Genomic DNA, 14,081 nt, shown 5'->3' with positions numbered 1-14,081 from the left:
CGGTGCCTGCAGAATTTGTTTTCTGTGTTTGGGTATCCGGCCTACGTGCATACCGATCGGGGTGCAGTGTTCCTGTCTCAGGAGGTGAGAGGTTATTTGCTCCAAAATAATGTCGCTTCGAGTTACACCACACCGTACAGACCCCAGGCGAATGGGCAGATCGAACGCTTCAATGGGATTATATGGAGGGCCGTCATGCTAAGCCTCAGGACCCTCGGCCGGGGCCTCGATAAATGGGCTTGGTCGCTACCTGCGGCTCTGAACTCGATCAGGGCTCTCCTATGTACGGCCACCAACCAGACTCCTCACGAAAGACTGTTCCACCACCCTAAAAGCTCGGGTAGTATCCAATCTTTACCCAGCTGGCTCGCTGAGCCGGGGCCGGCCTATCTCAAACGAGCGGTTCGCACAAGCAAGTACGACCCCTTTGTAGATAAGGTGCAGGTACTCCAGGCTAATCCCGAGCATGCTCGTGTGATGACAGCAAATGGACGCGAAGCCACTGTCTCCGTACGCCATCTCGCCCCATGTGGGATCATCAACCCTTATAGGGATATCGACGAACCGATCTACGAGTCTATGGACTCTACCGAAGCTTCCTCTATGGAACTTCTGCCGTCACTTCCGTCGTCACCTACACCCCTGCCTGAAGGCTCTGAGGTGCCCCCTCCGACACCTGCCTCCAGCGGCTACTCTGAAGCAGGGGACTCCGGGCTTGGGGACGCCGTATCCGGTAGTTTCCGGACACGAGCTGGCAGGGTAGTTCGCCACCCCGACCGCTACGGGTGGACCGACTGACATGGAATAAAAACCACCTTTAGAGGCCATTTTTCCCCGCAAGCGGGGGTTGGCCTTTTTCGGGAACTGTGGTTGTTGTTGTTTTTCGGTCCCCTTTTTGAAGCAATGTTTTACGGCTGGATGCCCTTCCTGACGCCAACCCTTTTTGCCGCCTTTAACGACAAGCTCACGGGGTGGTATTCGGGTGGCCTAGCGCTACCCAGATATAATTCAAATCGGCCTTCAAATCGATTCAAACAGGATTCGATTCAAATCCAAATCGGCCTTTAACGACAAGCAGGGAATTACCAGTGAACTGGTACTCAATTTGCCAACCTCGGAAGGATGACAGGCTGAGTCAACCCCCCTGGCGTTAATTCAGCGATTGACCGGGATTCGAACCCAGGATCCTAGGATCCTAAGCCGGCACCCTAGCCGCTAGCCCAACACCAGGGATTCAGTATCCATTTCAGATTCAGCAGGGGACTCCGGGCTTGGGGACGCCGTATTCGGTAGTTTCCGGACACGAGCTGGCAGGGTAGTTCGCCATTTCCGCCGTAGCACGCTAACGTGTAGGCTCGCGTGTCCCCGGTCCGCCGGGGCTCCGCAGCCATAGGGGACTGACATGGAATGACGTACCCCAATCAATTAATGCTGACACACGCTTGAGACCTGCCTAGCGGCAGTATAGTTCTAACGGCGGGGAGAATGTAGTGAAAATATACCAAAGTTGAACCCGGGAGTGATGCTCGCTTAAACCACTGAGGGGCGTCTGTAAGACCTGGGACATCCGCGACGCTGAGCCACTCCTGTGACATTTACTATGACATGTAGTCCTGTAGTCTTGAATGGTACGTACCCACACATATATGCTAGACTCGCTTGCTTTGACTATTATTATCGGTCCTTTCTATATGATACCAAGATCCTGATATCTATCGCATGATTGTATTTTTACAGGATGATGCCAAAGATCTAATTGTGATTAAACCTACCTATGGGACAAAGTTGTGGACCTGATTGATTTCCACGACATGGGTGACATATCGCAACCCGGGACTGCCTCCAAATCTGCTGTAGGGCTAAGCGGGCTTTAACGTTTCCGTTACCATGGGGACGATGGAGGGTAACGCATGCTGTCGAGACATCACATGTGGCCCCTATAATGGGGAAGAAAACTTAGATGCATATTTAGCACAATTTGAGTGCGTTGCTAGGTTGAACAGATGGACAGTTAGTCAAAAGGCGGCTATGCTGGTAGCGTCATTGAGAGGAAGGGCATTGGGGATACTGAATGGTCGGCTAGAAGACCCACTGGGCTATGATGAAGTGGTAAAATGCCTCAAAAGACGTTTCGGGGCAGCACATCAGGTTGAGTTGGCATGGGTACAGCTCACGCAGCGGAAGTGGCGACCCCCGGAGACGTTCCAGAATCTGGCGGGTGACATTGAATGCTTAGTAAAGCTGGTTTACCCGGAGGTAAAGGGACTGGGATTTGAAAATCTGGCTCGTGAGTATTTCATAGCAGCCATAGGTGGGGGAATTGCAATCACAAGTTCGTCTACAACGGCCTCAGGGTCTGTATCAGGCAGCGGAGTTTGCTTCTGAATTGCGGATCATTCATACACAGCAGTCACCTCATACACAACGGGCAGTAATTCGTCAGGCACATCACCTAGGAACTGAAGAGGTGGAGACTCCCAAGCGGTATGAAGGACCAGCTGATGGTATTGAAAGGGCAGAAGGTTACGCCACCAAACAGGGTGTGCAGAGGCTTGGTGAGGTGATACAGCAGGGTTTTTGGACCTTAGGGAAGCAACCTTTGGGGGGTGGGGGGGGACCACCAGGAAACAGGGTGTTTTCTGATCCCCGGGGAAGGGACCCCACATGCTGAGGGTGCGGAATACGGGGCCACTTGCAGTCGGACTGTATGTGGCACGGACGTCAACAGGAGTTCACAGGAGGAAGGGGACCGAGATGGGATGTAAATGAAACAGCCATGGCAGTTGCTCCGATAGTGGGGGGAGTTAAGCCATATCGCAGAAGAGAGATCAGAGGCCCCAAGACGAGATGGAGCTAGCCATTCGGGAAACCGGACGTAGCCGGTCGTGTGGGGCGACAGGCCGGCTGTGAAAGGGGACGCCTCAGTCGTGGTGCTTGGTTTGAGTGGAGTTGGGGAACAGCTACAGAATGTCGTAGTTTCTTGTACAGTAGAGGGGAAACAGATTCTAGCAATTGTGGATACGGGGGCGAATGCAACCGTTGTACATCCGGACATGCTGCGACACACAACAAAGGGATGGAAACCACTCGCCCCTGGAGCAGGGTATCATCTGAAATTGGCCAATGGGGAGACAGTGCCAATACTCGGGAGTGGAGTCATCAAACTTGCGGTTGGCTGGGATGGAGTATAACACAAAGGTGTGGGTGGCGAAACTCTGTGACCCTTGCTTGATTGGACTGGATTTCCTGGCCGAGAACGGCTGCCAGTTGGATTTTGATCGGATGTGCTTGAAGATTAGAAAGGACATGGTTCTATTTGAGGAGCAGAGAGAAAAAGATCCAAAGGATGCAAGTGTAATTGCACCTGTGTCTGTGACTGTACCACCAAACTCAGAAATGCTGATCATCGCTCAGCGAGCTGTCGTCAGGTGTGAATCATCCCCGCTGGGACTAGTGGAACCGATGGAAGAGCCAATGACTTAGGGAATCGCAGTAGCACAAACGTTAGCAGGGTCCGAAGGAACATGGGTACCAGTACAGGTGCTAAATGCCACCGATCAGCCAAGGGTTGTGAGAGTGGGCACCCAGCTAGCTACCTGGACGTCGGGGATAGAGGGTAGTAGAGTGTAATGGGAGGTCCGGAGTAGAGCACCACACAGGGTGCGACGATGGTGAGTGGCCTGAAGAACTCGCAGATCTGGAACAGCGCAGTATTGCAGGGCTCAGTGAGGATCAAGCCAAACAAGTCCACTGGTTAATTGCCCGTAACCGAGCCTTGTTCCTGCTAGTGGGTAAGAAGCTGGGCCGCACAAAAATGGTAAACCATTGGATTGGGACGGGGGCCGCAAGACCGATTAAGCAACCGCCAAAACGGCTACCATTTGGAAAAAGGAAAACTGCTGCGGAGGAAATTGCTAGAATGTATGCCGAAGATTGAATTGAACCCTCTGATGGAGCATGGGCATCGCCAGTGGTCCTGGTGCGGAAGAAGGATGGGACACAGTTCGATTTTGCGTGGATTACAGGAAATTTAATGATGTGACCAGAAAGGATTCATATCCTCTTCCTCTAATCGATGAGACATTTGATGCGTTAGCTGGATCGAAGTGGTATAGCACTTTGGACCTAAAGAATGGCTACTGGCAGGTTGAAATCGACTCAGCCAGTCGTTTTCAGACCGCATTTTCAGTGGGAACAGGTCTATGGCAATTCAAGGTTATGCCATTTGGTCTGTGCAATGCTCCCGCCACATTTGAAAGGCTTATGGTCAGAGTTTTGGAAGGGTGGCATTGGAAATCCTGTCTGGTCTATCTGGATGACGTTCTAGTCCATTCATCAACATTTGACCTTGCTATTTCCCAACTGGAACAAATTTTTTCACGCTTTCGGGAGGCGGGGATGACATTGAACCCCAGGGAGTACCAGCTATTTCGGGCAAGATTCGCCTACCTGGGACACATTATCGGTCGAGAGGGTGTATCGACCAACCCAGACAAAATCTCAGCAGTGCAAGATTGGCCTACTCCCACGAATGTACGGCAGGTACAGGCCTTTCTGGGGTTATGCTCGTACTACCAACGATTTAAAAAAGGCTTTGCAGACATCGCACGACCCCCTACACAGGTTGACAGAAAAGAAAAACATCAAGTTTGTCTGGGCCAATGACTGTGAGGATGTGTTTAGAGCCATAAAGGATACATTGACGGGGAGCCCCATACTGGCATTCCCTGAAAGTGAGGAAGAGTTTATCCTGGATACAGACGCAAGCCACTTGGGCCTGGGCGCAGTACTTTCCCAAGAGCAGGGGGGCACAGAGAGGGTAATCTCCTACTTAGGCAGGGCTTTGTCTAAACCAGAAAGGAACTATTGTGTGACGCGAAAAGAGTTGCTGGCGTTGGTGACCGCGGTTGATCACTTCCGACCGTACCTCCTTGGAAAAAAAATTGAGCTTTGCACAGACCATGCGTCTCTAAGATGGTTAATGAACTTCAAGTCACCAGAGGGTCAGGTGACCCGCTGGTTAGAAAAGTTACAGGCTTTCGATTTCAACATTGTGCATCACCCGGGTCGGCTCCATGCCAACGCCGATGCCTTGTCTAGAAGATCATGCATTGAGCAAGGTTGCCGCTATTGTGAAAGAAAGGACAAGAGGAAGGAGGAGAACAACCAGAATGATCATGTGTGTGTAATGCGAGGAAGTGTGCATCCCACAGAGAGTGATAATGATTTGCTGACAGACTTTGGTGTGGCACAACGAGAAGACTCTGACTTGAACATGGTCATTACCTGCAAGGAGGCGAACAGATGACCGGACTGGGAAGAGGTAGCAACTCTTACGCCAGACTTGAAAGTGTACTGGGGACAATGGGACAGTTTCGGCTTAGGTGATGGAGTACTTTACCGGAGGTGGGCAGTGGCCGCCACAAACAAGTATGCGTGGTTACTGGTAACACCACAGTGGAAGAACTCTGAAATATTGGGGCAATATCACAGACCAAAGGCAATGGGCCACTTTGGGGTTAATAAAACGCTAAAGAAGATCCGGAAATTTTTTTATTGGATCCATTGCAAAAGAGACGTGGAGGCCTGGTGTCGCAACTGTGATAAGTGTTCTGCGAAGAAGGGCCCCTCGAGGAAAGAATTAGCCCCTTTGCAATTATACCAAGTGTGCGCACCCCTGGAGAGAGTGGCCGTGGATATTACAGGACCTTTTCCAGAAACCACCCGTGGAAACCGGTACATCCTAGTCGCTATGGACTACTTTTCGAAGTGGCCCGAGGCTTATGCATTGGCAAGTATAGATGTGAATACAGTTGCACGGGCACTTGTGGACGGTTTCTTCACCCGGTACGGCATCCCTTCTGAGCTACATTCAGATCAGGGAAGCAATTTTGAGTCTGAGGTTTTTCGAGCAATGTGCAATCTTCTAGGTATACGGAAAACTCAAACCACTCCTTACCAACCTCAATCCGACGGCATGGTAGAACGTTTCAATCGAATCCTAGGTACCCAGCTGGCAATGTATGTGAATGATACTCACACCGACTGGGATGAGGGGTTACCACTGATTCTACTGTCATGCAGAACGGCGGTGAGCGAAGCCACTGGTTGCACACCCGCACTCCTGATGTATGGTCGAGAACTAATACTCCCCCCAGATTTGATTTACGGAGGACCACCCGATCAACACTTCCAGACCTGGCCCCACTATGTTGATGGCCTACAATGTGATATTGAACAGGCGCATCAGTTTGCTCAGGACAGGTTGAAGCGATCCGGACAGCACATGAAAACTAGGAACGACACACAAGCCCGGGGAAAGCAGTTTAAGGAGGGAGACCTGGTGTGGGTGAGCAACATGAGACGGCGGAGAGGGCTCTGTCGCAAGTTTGCCGATCGTTGGCAGGGCCCGTGTCTAGTGATGAAGCAAGAAAATGATGTCATTTATCGCTTGCGGCAAGGACAGCAAGTTGCGCCACGCGTCCTCCACCGGAACAAGCTGAGGGAATATAATGGGGACTCCATCCCTGAGTGGGTACGATTCGGCCAAAAGAAGTTGGGGAAGGGACCGAAAACCCACACTCCAAATAACTGTACTCCATAACCCAGGGGATAGAATTGGTAATAACAATTTGGCCGGCCAACGTGGAAGGGGAAAACGCAATATTCAGCATCCAGCTTATCTCCGCGACTATGACTTGACTTGAGAGGATGCGGGGATAGGTCTATCGGGAGGGGTTGTTGTCCTTGTTCCCCCCTTCCCTCCCCTAGATTCGGCGGAAGCTACTAGCAATATTCTGCATGGCATTCCCCATCTTCGCCTCAAGCTTGGAAGAGAGAGGGAGGGATGCAAGTTGGTTACCTTGCTTGCTGTCGCTTGAATCCTGTAAACCATCAGGATGCAACATTTGTTTGTTTTTTTGTTGTTGTTGTTTATTATTATTATTTTTTAAACTGTGCCATGCGACTCTATTGTGATGGAGGACCATGCTCCCTATGTTTTGAATTTTGTGTAAGTATATTGTTACGGATCGCGGATTAGATGTTATTTACCGAGTGGTGGTATTGCCGCGACCTAACAATTCCCCCGATTCTTCCCCAACTCACCCGATTCCACCCGACGTTGACCAAGTCGCGCTATGCTAAATCAATGATTGGAAAGGACACAACGACTGGGATAAATGAAACGACACAAGGGGTACAGTTCTCAAGACCTCCGGAGGAGGATATAATTGGTGGTGGAAAAAAGGGGTAGATTACAAGGTAATGAGGTAAAGACACAGAAGAGATAGGCACTTAGACACAGTCTTATCTTATCCCCGACAGACCACAGACAAACGGAACAAGACTGACTTACACAGGGATTGATGGCAGGGAAGGACAGGCAGTCGATAGCACAAGGTGCACCTTGGCTCAGGGACAGGATACAGCTCAGTCTTTGGGAGGTCTCTCGGCGCTCGGAGGTGGCGTCCTTTCTCCTTCAAGCTCAGCGCGCATCTGACGTCACCCCCCTCTTCCTGCGCATGCTCAACGGGGAGTGACACGCCCTCGGCTGCTTGGCTCCGCCCCAGATGGGACCGGTCCGCCGCTCCCATTGGGTGCGGGGGTTACCGGGCTCCGCCCTTGACGAGGAGCTGACAGCGAGCCCCTACGTGGTAACCCCGTCGAGCACATGTTCAATGGCGGCTCGTTGGAAAGGCCTGGTGTTGGCTCCCAACACCCCCTACCAACCAAGCCGGAGTGAGGACGCGCACTCCCCGCGCCGCCGCCGTTGTTGTTGTTGTTGTTGTTGTTGTTGTTGAACCGTGAGGAAGAGCTGCGGGGAGGTATTGGGAGGTCCTAAACTTCCTAACGGTGCCATACAATCACATTCTGGTGCAACGAAGAGTCAGAATTAATGGAAACGAGTCCTTAACTGACATAGACTAAGAATAACTAGCAAGATGTCCTATAGTTGTCTACGTGAGATGCGGTGGACCTGGATGCGACATTTAATGGGGGAAATAGGGGGAGGTCGGGTCTACAGAGTGTTGTTTACAGAAAATGGGACTAGGGAATGGGGGATTGGGGATAGTTGGGAAGTATTGAGGAAATAGGGGAATATTTACAAGCGGATATGGATGGATGTAAATCCCATATCCGCAACAATATGTTCTGTGTTCGAGGACTAAACAGGGGTGTAGAGTAGAGAACCTGCATTTGCTTTGATTCGATTATATAGTCGAGCCGGGACGGCTCTGAAAGAAGGATGGGAGCAGTGTTACACTTGTGGGGTGGATTGTTTAATGATGGTACACTCATGGGGCTGGGCTTGCAATGACGAGAAGCTGTGATCGTTGGGGTGTACCTTTAAATTGCGGGCAGGCTGTGAAACCAGATTTGCTCTTTTCTTTCTTCCTTCCCTTTCGACTTTATTTTTATTCTTTTGTTAAAAGAAAAACAAAGATCTTCCTTATCGACCTTCTCCCTCCCACCGGAGCTCTACATAATTGAATGGAGAAAGAACCTTTGGAAAGAAAGAAAGAAGAGGACAGGGAGGAGGAAGAAGAGCGTGTCGTGTCGGTGGAAAAAGGCGAAAACTAACGCAGGACACGCGGTCCAGGTTTTGACAAGAAACTCGACCTGTGTGAGCTTTTTGAGGCTTTCATTAATATCTCTGAGGGCTGCCTGTTGGAGGCACAGTCGGTGCCGGAGAGATTGGGGTGGAGGAGGATTTTCTCGGTGCACATGGGATCGTGAGGAAAACGTGGGAGAGGAAGCAGAAGCTTTTGCTCCTCGTCAAGTTTCGTCTGAGTCCGCCGGGGGCAAAATGCGGCTTCAGGGTCTTGCAGAAACTGCCCTGGGCAAGTCGTTCGTGGAGTTTGGGGACACTCACTGAGAAAGAGAAGAGTGGAGGGGAGGCACCACCCTCGGGACACGTGGTTGGGACGAGGCAGCCAGAACGCCATCTGAAACAGGCCTGAATTCCCCTCCTCCCCTCCCCTCCCAGTTTTATTTTATCTTTTATTTCCTTTATATCTTGACGAAAATTTCGTTGTTATTTTGCTACCCTCTCCCTCCCCTTTGGGATTAGCTTGGGATACCGGGTGGGTCATTTAATTGTCTTGCCTGTTTTGTCTTGGCACCTGTCTGTCCTTTAATTACTTGAACTTTGCCGCTGCATATCAGCGGGATTTCTTTTCCTTCTGATTTATCTTTTCCTTGGTGTTGTACCCTGTGGTTTTTTTTCTTGATTCTGAGTAAAGGATTTGCATTTATTCCCCTGTTTTGAATTTGCATTGCATATCTCGATTGGCATACTGTGTGTTGAATTTGGGGGGGGGGGGGGGGGGAGGCGGGGTGTAAAATTGCGTCAGCATTTGGATGGTAACTTCGCTCGGTCACTTCTGACTGCTTTTACGGAGCGACCCGTCCATGGGGAACGTATTGGTCTCCAGAGCACATCGATTAGGATCTCCGGAGCAATTGGCAGTACCCCGAGCCCTTCACGCAGGGGCCAGGTCGGAACACCCGTCTCCCATCACGTACATGCCACGTCTCCCATCATGTGCATGCCACATCTCCCATCATGTCCATGCCCAGTCTCCCACCATGTCCATTCCCCATCTCCCATCATGTCCATTCCCCATCTCCCATCATGTCCATGCCTGATCTCCCATCATGTACATGCCCCATCTCCCATCATGTCCATGCCCAGTCTCCCATCATGTCCATGCCTAGTCTCCAATCATGTCCATGCCTAGTCTCCCATCATGTCCATTCCTCATCTCCCATCATGTCTATGCCTCGTCTCCCATCATGTCCATGCCTCGTTTCCCACCATGTACATGCCTAGTCTCCCATCATGTCCATTCCCCATCTCCCATCATGTCCATGCCTAATCACCCATCATGTCCATGCCTAGTCTCCCATCATGTCCATGCCTCGTCTCCCATTATGTCCATTCCCCATCTCCCATCATGTCCATTCCCCATCTCCCATCATGTCCATTCCTAGTCTCCCATCATGTCCATGCATAGTCTCTCATCATGTCCATGCCTAGTCTCCCATTATGTCCATTCCACATCTCCCATCATGTCCATGCCTAGTCTCCCATCATGTCCATGCCTAGTCTCCCATCATGTCCATGCCTAGTCTCCCATCATGTCCATGCCTAGTCTCCCATCATGTCCATGCCTAGTCTCCCATCATGTCCATGCCTAGTCTCCCATCATGTCCATGCCTAGTCTCCCATCATGTCCATTCCCCATCTCCCATCATGTCCATGCCTAGTCTCCCATCATGTCCATTCCCCATCTCCCATCATGTCCATGCCTAGTCTCCCATCATGTCCATGCCTAGTCTCCCATTATGTCCATGCCTAGTCTCCCATCATGTCCATGCCTAGTCTCCCATTATGTCCATGCCTAGTCTCCCATTATGTCCATGCCTCGTCTCCCATCATGTCCATGCCTAGTCTCCCATCATGTCCATTCCCCATCTCCCATCATGCTCATGCCTAGTCTCCCATCATGTCCATTCCCTGTCTCCCATCATGTCCATTCCCCGTCTCCCATCATGTCCATTCCCCGTCTCCAATCATGTCCATTTCCTGTCTCCCATCATGTCCATTCCCTGTCTCCCATCATGTCCATTCCCTGTCTCCCATCATGTCCATTCCCTGTCTCCCATCATGTCCATTCCCCATCTCCCATCATGTCCATTCCCCATCTCCCATCATGTCCATTCCCCGTCTCCAATCATGTCCATTCCCCGTCTCCCATCATGTCCATTCCCTGTCTCCCATCATGTCCATTCCCCGTCTCCCATCATGTCCATTCCCCGTCTCCCATCATGTCCATTCCCCATCTCCCATCATGTCCATTCCCCATCTCCCATCATGTCCATTCCCCATCTCCCATCATGTCCATTCCTCATCTCCCATCATGTCACTTCCCCATCTCCCATCATGTCCATTCCCATCTCCCATCATGTCCATTCCCATCTCCCATCATGTCCACTCCCCATCTCCCATCATGTCCATTCCCCATCTCCCATCATGTCCATTCCCTGTCTCCCATCATGTCCATTCCCCATCTCCCATCATGTCCATACCCGGTTGGCCTCCAACGCCAGTCGGAGACTGGGAATCCTACATCATACAAAGTCCTTCCATGGCACACCTAAACTCCTATCCACCTACATGGCCTTCATCCGCAGCTTGACGGAGTACTTCTCTTCCATGCCCGGTCTCCCATCAGAGGGCAACTGTACTGCCCACCGCCCCCCACCCCCATGCTTCACACCTTGTGCTATCCACACACCCCTAAATTTCTGCAGGATGCACGTGGTGTGCCAGCACTCATTTGTTTCATCTTTCCTCTCATCTGTAGAACCATCTTCCCCAGTCTGTTTAATGCCCCCCCCTCCATCCTGTACCCCTCCCCCCCCCCCCCCCACGCTCCCCCACCTCTATATACCTCGTCAGACCACGATTTTTCTAACGCCTTGAACAAACATTGGTGCAACACGTGTGATGAAGGTTGTGGTGAAGTTTCATTGAAACAGTGTGTATAGTTTCTGAGAAGAAAGCAATTACCTATTTTGGAGGGCAACCGTACCGCCCCCCGCCCCCCAATAGACGCCCGAGACCCCGATATTTTCAATGCCGGGAACAAAGGTTGGTACATCACGGGTGATGAACGGGACGTTGTGGTCAAGTTTCATTGTAATTGTTTGGAATTGTAGTTTCTGAGAAAAAAGCAAATATCTATTTGGGGGGGGTCACCCCCCTCCCACCCCCGCCCCCCGTAGATCCCTAAAGGGGCAGATTTTTTTCATGCAGTGAACAAACATTAGTCACAACACAACAAATATCATTTGTGCCAAATTTGGTCACAATCCCATCGGCGGTTTCGGAGAAGTTTCAGGTGTTTACGGACGGACGGACGGACGACGCGCCATCGCATAAGCTCCCCTGAACCACGCACCAGGTGAGATTAAAATGGTCCGGTCCTTGCAAGAAAAAAATAGAAAGAACTTAAACAGAGACCTTCATGATGTAAGTTCAAAATCCATGAGAGGAAAATAAGGGAATGATACGAATGAGTTCAACATGAGTACATGAGTACAACATGAGTACATGAGTACAACATGAGTACATGAGTACAACATGACCACACGAGTACATGAGTACAACATGAACACACGAGTACATGAGTACAACATGAACACACGAGTACACGAGTACAACATGACTATATATGAGTACGCAAGTGCAACATGAGTACACAAGTACATGAGTACAACATAAATACAACATGAGTACAACATGAGTATATGAGTACAACATGAACACACGAGTACATGAGTACAACATGAGTATATGAGTACGCAAGTGCAACATGAGTACATGAGTACAGCATGAACACACGAGAACATGAGTACAACATGAACACACGAGTACATGAGTACAACATGAGTATATGAGTACGCAAGTGCAACATGAGTACACAAGTACATGAGTACAACATAAATACAACATGAGTACAGCATGAACACACGAGAACATGAGTACAACATGAACACACGAGTACATGAGTACAACATGAGTATATGAGTACGCAAGTGCAACATGAGTACACAAGTACATGAGTCCAACATAAATACAACATGAGTACAACATAAGTACACGTTTACAACTGAGTCCACGAGTACATAAGTACAACATGAGTACCATCCCCCCCAAAATACCCCGTTACCAGGAGACCATCATCTTCATTGGCAGCAGCAATGAGCATCGCGTCTTCCGATGGAAATGCCACATCGATGCACTTCTTCAGATGTCCATGACCGCTCACATTTTCTGAATCGAGGTTCCAGAGCTGTAAAAGTAACGAGTGAGATCAGAATATGCACTGTGGGTATGCAGGCTGCACCCGTGGGGGTCATCACATACCCTGATGATCTGGTCATCAGATGCCGAAAGGAGATGAGTGCCGTTCGGAGCGAAGGTAACGCAGTGGACCCATGCCAGATGCCCTTTGCCGTCAAGCTTCAGTTCTTCATTCCCAATGTCCCAGATCTATAGGGAAAGTCAAAACACGGACATGCTCACTTCCGGGCGACTGTATGAAATACACCGCTGCTCGTATCGAGGTCAATCTTTCATACCTGCACATTTGAGGAGGACAAGCCCAGAGCGCAGAGTCTGCTGTCACAAGAGAAATCCACACTGAGAATAGAAGACTCGGGAGAAGTCTTCAATAGTTTCTCAAAGGTATAGGTTGGTGCAAGCAACACCTGTACAAAACACACACATACAGTCATACATACACATACATAAGAATGTACTCCAAGAGGGTGATGTAATCATGGATGTGGTAAGAGGAGTATACTCCAAGAGGGTGATGTACTCATGGATGTGATTGGAAGAATGCACTCCAAGAGGGTGATGTACTCATGGATGTGATTAGAGGAATGCACTCCAAGAGGGTGATGCAATCATGGATGTGGTTAGCGGAATGCACTCCAAGAGGGTGATGCAATCATGGATGTGGTTAGCGGAATGCACTCCAAGAGGGTGATGTACTCATGGATGTGATTGGAGGAATGCACTCCAAGAGGGTGATGCAATCATGGATGTGGTTAGCAGAATGCACTCCAAGAGGGTGATGCAATCGTGGATGTGGTTAGCGGAATGCACTCCAAGAGGGTGATGCAATCATGGATGTGGTTAGCGGAATGCACTCCAAGAGGGTGATGTAATCATGGATGTGGTGAGAGGAGTATATTCCAAGAGGGTGATGTAATCATGGATGTGGTGAGAGGAGTATACTCCAAGAGGGTGATGCAATCGTGGATGTGGTGAGAGGAGTATACTCCAAGAGGGTGATGTACTCATGGATGTGATTGGAGGAATGCACTCCAAGAGGGTGTGTGGTGAGAGGAGTATACTCCAAGAGGGTGATGTACTCATGGATGTGATTGGAGGAATGCACTCCAAGGGGGTGATGTATACATGGATGTGATTGGAGGAATGCACTCCAAGGGGGTGATGTATACATGGATGTGATTGGAGGAATGTACTCCAAGAGGGTGAT

General features: G+C 50.1%; 1 protein-coding gene across 3 annotated transcripts in view; it reads right to left on the bottom strand.

Moving 5' to 3' along the window:
* APAF1 (apoptotic peptidase activating factor 1) overlaps positions 1 to 14,081 on the bottom strand; it is a 144,448-nt gene that overhangs the window by 57,696 nt on the left and 72,671 nt on the right. For all 3 annotated transcript variants that reach the window (XM_068106327.2, XM_068106345.2, XM_068106335.2), the window contains exons 18-20: positions 13,153 to 13,281; positions 12,938 to 13,063; positions 12,741 to 12,863 (exon numbers count right to left, since the gene is read on the bottom strand). In XM_068106327.2, coding sequence (XP_067962428.2) covers positions 12,741 to 12,863; positions 12,938 to 13,063; positions 13,153 to 13,281 — 378 coding nt within the window. The remainder of the gene's footprint in view (positions 1 to 12,740; positions 12,864 to 12,937; positions 13,064 to 13,152; positions 13,282 to 14,081) is intronic.

Source organism: Myxine glutinosa, chromosome 1 (assembly GCF_964187855.1).
Source record: "Myxine glutinosa chromosome 1, kmMyxGlut1.1, whole genome shotgun sequence".
Lineage (NCBI taxonomy): Eukaryota > Metazoa > Chordata > Myxini > Myxiniformes > Myxinidae > Myxine > Myxine glutinosa.
This window is presented reverse-complemented; position numbering and strand designations above follow the sequence as displayed.